Source organism: Chelmon rostratus, chromosome 10, assembly GCF_017976325.1.
Source record: "Chelmon rostratus isolate fCheRos1 chromosome 10, fCheRos1.pri, whole genome shotgun sequence".
In the NCBI taxonomy this organism is placed as follows: domain Eukaryota; kingdom Metazoa; phylum Chordata; class Actinopteri; order Chaetodontiformes; family Chaetodontidae; genus Chelmon; species Chelmon rostratus.
Window position 1 is genome coordinate 16,539,532 of NC_055667.1, and position 13,555 is coordinate 16,553,086.

The 13,555-nt window shown below is 44.2% G+C and overlaps 1 protein-coding gene across 3 annotated transcripts in view; it reads right to left on the reverse strand.

Annotated features, from left to right (window-relative positions):
• Positions 1–13,058, reverse strand: part of LOC121612268 (cyclin-dependent kinase 17-like) — a 38,524-nt gene extending 25,466 nt beyond the window's left edge. Inside the window, exons 1-3 of one of the 3 annotated variants that reach the window (XM_041945039.1) lie at positions 12,772–13,058; positions 7,085–7,278; positions 4,378–4,542 (exon numbers count right to left, since the gene is read on the reverse strand). In XM_041945039.1, coding sequence (XP_041800973.1) covers positions 4,378–4,542; positions 7,085–7,247 — 328 coding nt within the window. In that variant the 5' untranslated portion in view covers positions 7,248–7,278; positions 12,772–13,058. The remainder of the gene's footprint in view (positions 1–4,377; positions 4,543–7,084; positions 7,279–12,771) is intronic. The other 2 variants (XM_041945037.1, XM_041945036.1) reach the window with 2 other exon arrangements.
• Positions 13,059–13,555: the final 497 nt, after the last annotated feature.

Sequence of the window (13,555 nt, forward strand, 5' to 3'; positions counted from 1 at the left end):
ACCATTTACAGTGCATTGAAAGACATATATTGATGTAGAGTGCTGCATCCTTGAGCTTAAAAAGTCAAGGACAAAAGCTTGCCACTCAGCCCTCCACCCATCACTGTCTCCCTGTCTCTTTGAATTCACAAGTGCAAATGCACACATCAAAGATTTCTCTCTTGCTCTGCAAACACCTCAACACAGCTGTTCACTCCTTTCAAGGCGTCGTGCATTGTCGCCTTTTCGTGCTACCTTCCTTTAAACATCTTTATCATCACATTTGCTTGGCTACATTTAAGCCTCCAATTAAAATACTTGTTTTCCCTGATGTTTTTTTTTTTTTTGCCATAAATACCACAGTCTGCCTCCAGACAAGGGAGACAATAAAAATCAAAGTGCATGTAAGATCCCTGAGGAGCACACACACACACACACACACACACACACACACACACACACAGAGAGAGAGAGAGAGAGAGAGAAATGCACTCACAAGGCTGGAGGGAGGGAGAATTTAGACTGCAGTAATTACCTCTAAACCTTTTATCTGCATCTAAGGAATCTTATTATTCAATTACTGGGATCAGAGTGCCTACTGTCAGCTACCGGCCCCGTTCGAGCCGGTCCCAAACTCCTCACCCACCCCCTTCCTTTCCTATATCCCCAGCATTCTTCAGCAACATCTTCGCCCCTAGCATGAGCTACACTTAGAGCAAGCCGCCCTATAATGCACAAAAACCTTACAAGACCAACCACATAAAAGGAGTCCACTCCATTGTTATTAAGTCCAATCTGAGAGTGAGCGAAGAGGGTTAGTGTAAGCAAATGGATGGCTGGAGTGTAGGGAGTGAGACAGAGGGCTACAGCGATTAATGCAGTGTTAATGCATTACATTAAATCCCTGGCACAGACAAGGTCTCTCGTGGTGTGCAATACACAGGGAGAGGTAAGGGTGGTCTGAAAAGCTTTCCATCTTTTATCTTCTGGTTTTATCTGGAGGTTAAATATAGTATTCTGATGTATGTGGAGAGAAAGAGACAGATAGAGAGACGGGGGGGAGAAAAGAACGAGAGGAGACATCTGTGACAGTATCAGAAATAGCAGCCTGCGACGGGTTTTAGAGAAGAGTCGGCAGCTTTCAGCAGAGTCCCGTTTCTCAGTGAAACAGACAGCAGGGCCGACTAATCCTCAGCAGCGTTCCTACAGATCTTCACACAGCCAGAGACGAGGTAGCCGGTGAAAAGCAACAAATGTACAAAAAGTACAGCGCTCGTCTTTCCGCACTGTAAGTACACTGCTGCGGGAGTGGGTGTCAGCCCAGTTAGCAACAGATGAATCACAAACCTGGATGTAAAAGCTCTCTGGTTCTGGCTTCGGGCCAAACTCCTCTGACACGCACATATAACAGTGCAGTCAGCCCACTTAGACAGATGAAAGTATATTTAACTGGATACTCCTATGGATGGACAGAGCAAGTTAGGGGAAGACAGCGAAAGGGTGGGCAATCTCTTTAGTGCAGCAGGAAAGCGAGATTGCATCATCATGTCGCTCTATTAAAGGGTGCGACGTGCTCTGACTGCTGAGTGGCACACAGTGAGTCAGCGAGACCAACCAGTGGGAAACACACACGCATACACACACGCATACACGCACAGCGTAACTCTTGACATTTCAAACTACACCTTATCATGATTTTAATAATAGAATAGCATCTATTCTAGGTTCTGAGTCAAGCTACGTCCTTTTTAGGGCTTTGCTGAGCTCAGAGACAGCTGGGGACTTCACAGAATGAAGACACTCTGCCAGACCATCAGTCTTTGGGCTTAAGACTGGTATGCTCACACTTTCCTTACATCTAAAGCAGCGTATTAGAAATGACTTCAAAATTTTCTAAAGGTTTAAAAGTCCTGTGTGTAGGAGTCAGGGTATCTACTGGCAGAAACGGAATATACTATTCATTGCATTTTTGTTATTTAGGATGAGCTACAGAGGGAGCAGGTCCTCTTCCAGAGAGCCCGCCATGTTGCACCGCCATGTTTCTAAAGTAGCCCAGGATGAGGAAACCAAACACTGGCTTTAAAGAGTGCCTTTCACATTTTTTGCAGGCACTGTAGTGGAGGGTGAGGTGAGAGGTATTCGGTAGGTTTCAATCTGCAGCCTCACTGCTCGATGCCACTAAATCCTACACACAGGTCCTTTAATCTCTGCCACAACATTGTAGTGATGTAAATTTGTTGATATTCATAGATCTTGTCCTTCTTCTGTCATTCTTATAGCTCGGATACATTTATTCTCGTTCTTACCGAGCGTAAGATGAGAAGATCGACACCACTCTTGTCCTGTATCGGCTCGTTAAATATGAAGCAACAGGCAGGAGACAGTTAGCTTAGCTTAGCACAAAGACTGAAATACGGTAAATAAGCAAATTTACCAAAATGTCAAACTATCCATTGAACACCCAGAATTAACTGCAAAGTTTAGCATTTGTTGCATGCTACTCTACAAATACTACAGCAGCAGCATCTTTACTCAAAACTTTTTAGCTACCAACTTAAATGCATCAGAATCCGTGTATTGAAAGCCATCGAGTGCTTAAAGCTGGCAGTCATTATCCATTTACTTGTTATTTGATCAGACACGCTAATTTATTTTAGCTTACAGCTTCTCGTGTTCAGATATCATCTAACATTTGCAAACTGTGGCTTCTTTTGTCAAATGAAAAATAAAAACTACAGCTAGCCCTATGCTGCCATCCCTATATCTTTACAGGGATCATGTAAGGTTCATCCATCCATTCGTAATGTATTCCCAGCTTGCAGGATCACAATGAACTGCAAGCTCCTGACACAAGACTAGTTCCCTTGTCAGCCAGAGCTCAATGGATGCAAGGAGTCTCATTGTGGTCTATCTGCAGTTCACTCAGCCGAAGACTCACGGGATACAGAGCACAAAGCTAATATGATTCCTTTGGAACTAACACTCCTCCACCTCTCTGCCTGTCGCTCCATCCTTTCATCTATACTTTCCATTTCTCATCCTCTATTGCTCAGTCCTTCACAATCAATCTCTCACCATTTTCTAAGCTCCAATTCATTCTAAAACCCATCTCTAACATCCAAGTCTTCGGGCCCTTGCATTTGCGTCCATCGGTGACTTTCCCTTCCTCACTCCATCCTCGCTGCTCCTGATATAAGCCATTCTACCATAGTGGGAAATAAGATTACTGGGATCCATACAGCCACAGACCACACGTTCCATTACATAATGCAGTCAGACAGAAGAAGAAAGTGATTGTGTGAGCATGTGGGTGTTATGAGCATGCGCATATACGTGTGTATATGTGTGTGTGTGTGTGTGTGTGTGTGTGTGTGTGTGTTTGTATCTTGGATTAAGGTCATTAGAGTTTTAGCCTTCCAGATTTGTAGTAAATGTTGGGAGGGTAGTTAAGTCGCATCAGTAAATACGGTTTTTCACTCACTGAAACCCACATAAATGCATGCACGCCAAACACACACACACTCCCCTTTATGGTAAGCAACATTGACATCTACAATACATGACATGAGTGTGTGCATGTGTTTTCCACCCAAGGGTGGCAGTGTTGCTCAAGCTTGACATTGCTCTGCTGAAAACATTCATAAAATTATACACAGCAGCTGAATGTGAAGTTATTCTTAAAGCATGCAAGGACTAACAGACACGGAAGAGTTCTCTTTACTGAACTACTGACACACATAAGAAGTGAAAACATGCAGAAAATGACAGTGTGGTGGTTTGTCTGTAAATGCAATGTGAGGGAGTGTTTGTTTCAGTGTAACAATACCTCATGGTATTCAAGAAGATCAAGTAGCAAAATTGACTTAACATAACAAAAACATCCTGTCAGTGTTATATTATGCTATTTGATTTTTCTTACTGATGCATTATTGTATGTTTATTTAGAGCTAATTTATATTCTAAGTACTTTATATACTTAAAATAAACAAACCACGATAATCAAGGATCGATTTGTGTGTAAAACCTTGATCTTCAGAGTAGCTTGTAACTATATTTGTCACATAAATATAGAGGAGTAAAATATCTGAATATATCTGCTATATCTGCTTGTTACATGTAGTCAAGTAAAAGTTTAAGGTAGCATATAATGGAAGTACAATACAAAAAAACTGTACTGAAGCAGAGTTCTTGTAAATGTACTTAGTTATGTTCCAAAATTATTTTTTTTAAGTAACTCCCATCCTGACATCTAGCATAAAATGTGCTTCAATCTCCAAACTGAATAGTCAGACATTCAGAATTTCGCACATCAAGCTATATGTTTGTGTGCTTAAGGGTGCGTGCATGCATCACTGTGTAAGTGTGAGTATATGTGTGTGAGTGTGTGAGTGTGTGTACCCAGAGATCCAGTCCTGTGCAGGCTCAGGTAGGCTCTGTCTCTTTCCAGCCCCCCACCCGGCTCTCTGCGCAGGGCGGTGCGGCCCAGATGACCGGCATATTGACGCAGGAAGGAGGGAGCACTGTGTGAGGCGGGAGGGTGCACGGCGCACACCACCACGGGCTCTGAGACACGCGATGCCAGACGGACAGCCAGGGAGAGGGAGAGAACGAAGGCAGGAAAGGAAAAAGCTCAGAAGGAGAGCGGGTTGACACAAATTAGAAACAGGAGGGGCAAGACAAACAAATAAAGCAAAACAGAGGGATACAGGGTTAGAGGAGAGGAGCAGAAGAGAGGGAACAGAAGCAGCAAAATAGAGAGAGGCAGATGACAGGAATTGAAGGAAGGATGGGGAGAAAAAGAGGAAAAAGACAAAACAAGGTCACATAGAGACAAGACACAGAGAGGTAGCAGAACATGTACAATATGCAGTAGTGATAGATTAAAGGGTGGGGATGCATACAGCTGCTGCACTCATGTTAGAAGAAGGAACAGTTGTGGAACACAGAAATGAAAATAGTCATCGAGAATGAGTATGAGACATGAGGCATGCGTAGTGGAAAACATGTTGAGTCATAGACTGATTAAGACTGATTTTGAAGAACAGAAAGTAAAGATAAGAGACACACACATGATTTCATAGGAGACGCACAGTTGGAAACAGGACTGGAGTAGATATTTGGATGGCTGTGAGTGGAAAATTAAAATCTGTGGGTCAAATTTAATCCTATGTATATGCAAATGCTCCTTGACTTTTTCAGAGCAAAATACCTTAACCCAACCCCTCACCATGGCGTCACCCTGCCAGCACGTATCACCGCCTTTCTTTCAAAATCATTAGTATTAATAAGCCCTTTTTTTTGCACAATGTGGGTGGAAGCCTGCATGTCACATCGTTCAAATAATCCCCAATTTCCACCGCATTTCACTGCAAATTCCACCCTGATTCTTGAGCATTAGGGTTTAATGTTCCTCTAAAATCCTCACATGATTGCCTGACAGTCTCGCCTCCAAGAACACAGCGGAAGAACAGATCTGAGGTCAACACTAGAACCCACGTTGCCTCTAATTAGCACTTTGAAAAATGTGAGGAGTATGTTTTACCGCTCTTTTGCACAGTCTGACTAGATATATAGAGATGTGGGTGGGTGGGGTGATACAGCAAGGGAAAAGGGCAGGAGGAGATGGTAAGTACTAGATGCAGAGCAGTGGTTAAAGTTTAATGTCCTTCTCCTCATCCTCTACATCACTTCCTCCCTCCTACTGCCTGTCTCTTCCTGGCTCGTTGCACTCTCTGGAAATGAACTGACATAGCTGGAGCTATTAAAGACTAAAGAGAGGGATGTAAAAATAGGAGGAAGAGGACAGAGATGGCAAGGAGTGAAATAAATCAGGTAGAGGTATGGATGCTGTAGCAAGGGAGCTGCTAACAACAACGTGTAATAATGAACAAATATTATACTCCCTGTATCCAAACAGCAAAGCAGCCAACGTCTCTGGCCTAAAACAGCACAGCTATATTTGAACACTGACACTTTTCTTCTTGTTTTCTCGCTTTCTGAGACAGAAGTGTCTGCTGAAATAAGAGGCAACCTCCCTCACTCTATGTTCTGACCTGGTTTCCATCTGGAGCCAGAAAAGGACGCGGACACGCACAAAGACCAACCACAGACGCGTACACACACGCACAGACACAGACACACACACTTGCAGACACTGTTTGTTTCAGGTGAGGTCTCTGATATGAAGAGGAGCCTGCAATCCCGGAAGACGCCCAGCAGATGGCACCCAGAGTTTCTGACAATGACACTGCTTTTTGCATTTTCATTTGGGAGCTAAGACTCACATGAACACACGATTAAATGTATGCGAATTTACGGCGAAGCCTTGTGAGCTCACGTGCATTCCAGTAAACTACTCCTTTCAGTCTTGAAGACTGACAAATGAAGTGAAGTGAACAGCGGAGTGGTGATGATGCGGCGAAGATGATGAAGGTTAAGTTCAAGTGAGGCTTTGTGTGAGTGTCAGTTTTGGGTTTGCATGTCTGTGTGCCTTCATGAGAGTTCTGCGTATTATTAATATTAACAAGGGGCACATACTGTTCCTGAGATAGAAAGATGCATTATTTCAGGGAGCAGTTCCAGTCCAAATGGAAGACATACAGTGGAGGGCAGTGTAACATATGCTGTCGTAATTTTGCATAACCTTCCTGCATCTCCTGCAAGGATCAGTTCTGACCTCTATTTTGACTCTCTCCACCTACGCCATCATTTGCAAAGCACTACATCAGTTGGTGCTTCTTCATTTGCTGCAAAAGCTCCAGCGGAACTTAAGGTCGTGAACTGTTGAAGCACATTATAAAAACTGCTCTTTAATAATGTGGTCACCTGCTCCTGTGTGGTAAGACACTAGCTGTGACAAAAGTCGGAGTCAAAGAGGGTTATGCTGGGGACACAAATACTCTTCATCATAATGACATCCCACGCTGCCTTGCTACCTTTTTTAAAAGCTTTCTCTTCTGTTTCTTTTGTTTTGATCTGAGACACTGAACTTACATGCAGTGTATAGATACAGTTCACATATGCACAAGTATTAGACACACACAAATGATTCACATGAAGGATTTTTAAGTTTGTGTGTGAGCTTGAAATAGGTGCTGGCGTATACCTGTGTGTGGCTGCACTTGTTCACGTGTCTCACCATTGTCCCTGGCTGCAGACGGCTCATCCAAGGCCATCTGTTCAGCCAGTTCGGACAGGGAGTCATCGACAGGCCGAGCGCTGCGTAGAGACATGGACAGCCTCCGCTTGATTATCTTCATCCTGTCCATCTTCTCAACAGCACCACCGGGGCCCAAAGGCCTGAGGGAGGAGGGGAGGACAACAACCAACATCATCATTATCATCATCAGCACCACCTGCATCCCCATCATCATCATCACGGCCATTGTTCTCATTATAACCATCAACAGCTAGACCCACACTGAACCGTTAATCTTCATTGTACAGTGAAACTACTGCAGTGCAGCCTCGGCGCATTTTCTACAGTTCTTTGGGCTCCCGATGATTGTGTTTGCTCACGCGGCGTGCGTTCTCATTGTTATGTATCCCAAGTGCAAACATTGCAGAATGAAAGACACAGAATGAGAGAGCAGACCCACAGAGACACAGAGAATGAGAGAGAAAGAGAGCAACAAACAAAAAATGGACAAAAAAAAAAACATGTAAATGGCTGACAATGCAGCTCCCCAGAGGTTTCAGACAAGCACAACTTTCCCAGATGAGCTGTGATTGACATACATTTCACTGGCTCTTCCGTAATGAAGTCACGGTATTCAAACAGTAGACATCTGCAGCATTCCAGCGCAAAAATGGTGGACAAAAAAAAATTATCCGAATAAAGTCTTCAAACTCTACATACACACCATCTAGGGCTGATTCTACAGTAGACCAACCCAAGCCTGTGTACTCTGATGGAAAGCTGGCTTCAAATGGTGTATATACCAAATGTGGTTACAGCAGAGACAAGCATTCATCCTTAAAATAAATGGGAGGACAAGCACATATTGTTTTTCCAGCAAAGTGCTCTTCATATTCACCAACGACTCGCCTGTGTGTATTGTGTATTTGCAATTGTATACCTCTCAACGTCAGCAAGCTTTCAAAGTTCTATATTGTTTAGAGTGCCCCTCAGCAGACATTTGGAGTCAGGTTTACGCGTGTATGTACAGTACATGTGTCTTTGCATGTGTGTATTTATGTGTGTTGAAGCCACTATGATGTGTTCCTCTACGCTCTGCTTTGCTTGCCTGGAGGTAGAGGCAGATATGGCAGAGTATTTCTGTCCCCCTTCCACTTCCTGCTACTTCTATCTAACCCATAAGGGCTCGAGAGCTGACATGCACAAGTGCGCGCACACACACACACACACACACACACATACACGGCACCCACTGCCTTTCTCTTTGTGTCCAACCTTGGAGGCTTCAACAAAAGCCATTCATCCTTTCAGGCTCTCAGTCTTTCAGGCCTATTAGAGACAGTCAGTGCTCTGAGGGAATTCAAACCCAGCGATCCTCACTCAGGACGGCTGGCTTTTTTTTTTTTCTCTCTAAAAGATGCGCTTAAGCGAGTATCCACTGCTAACAACATTGCCTCCGCCAATTTACATGAGCCCAGCTGGATGCGGTTTGCACCTCAGCCAGAGGCGTTTCTCCAAGATGGGAAAAAAAAAGTTAAAAAAGGGAACAAAGGGGCGAAAGGAGAGCAACTCACATTCATTTCATAACATCCGTCACCCATGGATTATCAGTATGGAACGAATCTCCCTCCCCCCTCATTTGCATGTTTTCCCAGACTTCAGTGGAAGCCTGCTTGGACAAGGAGACTAAGTTCTCCTCGTGCAACCTTTCAGCCGTCATCCACAAATTTTGTGGAATAAATGACTCATATTACGGGGGAACAGCCGATAATATAATGCAGCGCTTATTACCTGGATAAATACATACCAGTGTTATCCTCAACACACACTTATGCTCGCATCCAGCTATGCCCGTGCACACACAGATGCACAATAATGACTAATTTCACAGTCTTCATCTTATCTTAGAATTAGCACAAACAGTAATGCAGTGGGAATCTTATTACTGAGCAGCTCATAGAAGGAAACGCGTCAGGGAACCACTGCATATTATATATGTAGTTGAGATTTCCAATTTCATTTATAATATGATGAATTAAGGTAAGGTCTGTCCTGTAAACAACTAAACAAAATAGGCAAACAGCATTCATTTAAATAATAAGTAACTTATTCCTCCTAACTTTGCAAACTTTTCCCATCTGCTTTTAAAGAATATTTTATGAAATGCCAAACATACTTGCAAACTTTTTGTATCATTGTGCATTGAATTGATCTTTTATGTGTGTATTCATGCCCAAACATAAACATTTCCGCCTGACAAAAGCATTAGGCTGCTCTTAACTACTTTACATGGCAGTTTTGATGATATATTAATATTTCTGTGTTTAAATCTTTGCAGCAATGCCACAGTATGAGCCGTATGTACATAATCTAAAAGCAAAGCTGTATTCAGTAAGAGACTTTTACACCTAATGCAAGACATTTCAGAGTGTGTACGTGTTTGTGTGTAGAGCAAAGACAATGTTTCAGGAAGCATAAAGTGTCATGAGTGTGCGTTGGATAAGCCTTGTCTGGTGCAGATGGACGTGGCAGTGTGAAGAGCCTGGCAGAGGCACAAGAGTGAGTGGGATGAGACATGTGGCTCCAGGCTGCAGCATGTGCAGGCCACACTCACCAGACACCCAGCATACCACGAACAACTCTGATGCATCACTCCCACTAAACGGAGGGACACACTCCAGATGACGGAGGGCGCTCCCACTCCTTCAAGCACACTACAAGCACTTCTGCCATTTTAGTTGTGTTTGAAAGCAATACAATGAACGGCTGATGCATTCACAAGCAGTGTAACACGGGCTACGCAATAAAGCAAACACAAGAGCAAAGGTTAATGGGTCAAGGATACAAAGGAGCACTGAATAAAACCTTCTCTAACTTTGCTAAGTTATTTGTGTGAGTCTGTTAACAGCATGTGCACGCGTTTCCACATGCATGTGTGGGTGGTTTCATGGATGTGGCAGAATGGAGGTGAGGTGAAGTGACACACCCCTGAGGAGGACAGGAGAAGGAACGTGGTCTGATTTATTCAAGACACACACCATTTGGGTTGCTAGGTTACAGGCCCAGGCTGGAACCGCAGTTTGTGTCTCTAAGGTAAAGAGAAGAAGAAAGGAGACATAGAGAGGCGAAAAGCTGAGAATTCACAATTCACATCTCGCCCCTTTTCCTATGCTCCCCTCCCCATGTGCACACTCTCTCTCTCTCACACACACACACACATGCTCATGTCAGCGATAAAACTTCCAGCCCTCCAGTGCTCGGGAATGCCACACAGTGCTGCAGCATCTTTCCCCGCCAGCCTTGCTGTGGGATTCCTCTGCCAATTATGCCTAGGCAAAAGAATGAATGTCTGCAGTATAAACACACCACTAGCCAGCTGCAGATTTGACACACACGCAGACACAGAAATTTCTTTCATCAGAACAGAAGGGAAGATTCCAACAATTTGTTCTGATTTTGTTTCCGCCAGATATTGTCTTGCCTCCTGTACCTCTCTTTCTTTCCCCTTCATCATTAACAAGCGTTCTTCTGCATTTCAGCAGCACATGAATCATACGCATGCATGCACTCACATACAATGTGGCAGAGTGGAGTGGGCACTCAGTGGCACTCCGAACACTGCTTGGCGCAGCGGCCCCAGGATGCATGAGTAATGCACAAATCTGCCCAACTACAGAATCCTACACACATCCACACAAACACACGCACAGACCATCAGATAACCCAAAAAAAGTAGTCCATTCCCCTTATAAGCCCGGTGGCTCCTCCTCGGCAGCTCTTCTGTCACTTAACCTAAATATCCGGAGCTAGATGAGTAGAAGGAATTACGAAAAGAAGATGAATGAATAAGGAGAAGCACGAGACTGCAAAAAGACAAGGCAAAAGATCTAAAATGCCACTTTTAGGCCACATGTGGAGGAAGGAGAATCGAGCGTCTGCCTCTTCTGAGTTCGGGGCAATCTGGTTAAAAGGGGCCACACGGAAATTCCAAAAGCTTCACTTATGGCTGGAAAATGTGGCTGAAATCAATATCACAATAGCGAAAAGGAATATTTTTCCCAGTACATTTTTCCAAAATATGGCAAATGTTTGCAAACATGACATATAAGATGATCAAACTGCCGTAATGACCCTTGTCCTATGGTTACTTATCTGACAAAACTTTTCACTCATGCAAATGTATACATGTACAACTAGCTTTGAATAATTCACCTGGGAGGCTGAATTTTGTAGAATGATAACAAAGTATAATCATATCATCGTGACATAATTCCACTTTAAGTTACATGATGACACTACTGGACAGCAAAAACTTGCATCATTATACATTATTATTATTATTATTATTATTATTATTATTAGTAGTAGTAGTAGTAGTAGTATTACTGTCTTGGACACTCATGTAAAAGAGAATTTTAATCCCAGTGAGGCTCTTTCCTGATTAAAACACGTCGTTATTTGATTATTTGTACATAATAGTGTAAAACTGAGTGACATTAAAACCAGAATACACACATACAGGTGCATCATACTACCTGGTTTCAGGACATAACACTGTGTCGCAATAAGACAAACAAATAGGTTAAAAGTCATACAACAAAAAGACTGCAAAATATAACGAGAAACCAAAATTGTAGTCCAGTTGTCATTATTGGTGCGGGATTATTAGTGAGATTTTTCAGTCGGGGCGGAAAGGCATTAACGTATGCGCATGATTTTCAATCTGGACATCCCACACTGATGCACATCAATAATTTAGTGCTGAATGATACCCCCAGCGCGCTGCTAAGAGACGAAGTGTTCGGAGCTTTAGCTGTAGGCAGTAATTGCTCAGCCTGTGTCGGCGTTAGTATCCTACTTGGCATCGGTTAACATCCACGGGGTTATCGACAACACCGCAGGACCGCAGGACCGGACTGTGACACGCGGGGACGAGGGGAAGGTCCTGACGAGGCCCCACGTTACCTGGGCACGGCCGCAGGTAGCGCGCACATCAGCGTGCAGCGAGCATCCGTGCGGTAAATACGACGTGGACTCAAACCAAATACGCGGCGGATCGCGCAGGGGCCTGGCCGGCAGAGATCCCTCTACCTTCCGGGCCTTTTGCGCTTTCGGTCAGCTCCTCTCTCCCCGTGTTTTCCTGACGCAACTGTCCGGGAGGAGGAGAGTCGGGGCAGGGCAAAGAAAAGTTACACAGCCGCCCGGCCGGCTCAGAAACTCCACGGACATAAGACTGGGATCATCTGTGAGGGTCTCCCGAAGTTAGGATTGTGGATGTTAGGACCTCGAGGCTGTTCTAATATAACAAATATTTGGTCTAGGGTCTTAAATCTGAGTCGGTCTGTTTACCACTTTCATCTGCCATGGTGTCACTTTAATTTTCCCCATTGCGCTTCGGATTTTTCCAGTGACATTTGAACAATGCCCAGGTGTCCACATCGGTTCTACATTAGCGCGCACTTATAACGCAGTCAAAATCAACAAATCGCTTTGTTTTAGCCGAAAAATAAGTCCACCTGCAATGTCAGGTGATAGGACAACCGTGGCTGCCGTCTGCTCGGCGTCCCATCGTTGTCATTACGGGATCCAAACGTGGAGTGAAGAAGGGCTGAACACAAACACGGTTAAAAAAAAAAGATAGCGCTGCCACTGACCTGCTCGTGTTCCTGCTGCAGGAGACTATTGTTCCACTTGTGTGTGGTAATCCGGCCAGCACGCTGGGATGAATCCACTGCGACAAGTTCCTCCAACTACTTTGCTGTAAAACACACCAGATTGCCTTTAACCCGTCAGGTTGAGTCTTATCCCTGCGTTACGCGGCGTCCTGTCGCCCGAGTAAGTGCGTCGCTGACCCGTAATTACGCATTATTTGCCTTTACTTTCGCTTATAAACAGCAACGTCCCGTCTGGTGATGATCAGCCATATCGCTGCTGCTGCGTGGATCCCAAGTGGAAGCAGTGGCGTGATCCCGGAAAACACCGCAAGGGGTGTGAGTGCTTGAATGCGTGTGTGTGTGTGTGTGTGTGTGTGTGTGTGTGTGACTCTCTAACCTCCACCCCCACCTCCAACCCTCTGTGTCCCTATGTATAAAAAGGGGGGTCAGATAGATTAATTTGGGGGAGCGATGCCACCGGGAATATTAGCCTTCATTATCCAAGCGCCATCCCCATCTAAACATGCACCTCAGAGAAATTCCTTGTGAATAATGCATGGACTGGAAATTATGGAAATTCAACAGTATCATCCAACACTGCTTAGTTGGCACCAGCAGGAGTGGAACTATAGTCTGAGGATAATTGTTTCGCTCGAAGCTTTGAAATACATTTTCCTTTGGTCCCAAAGCTTGAGGTTTGAATGCTAACGCACAAATTACTGGCCAGAGTGTAAAACACAGGATGAGTTGATTCAACTGGATTACAGTTAATTACAGCTTAAAG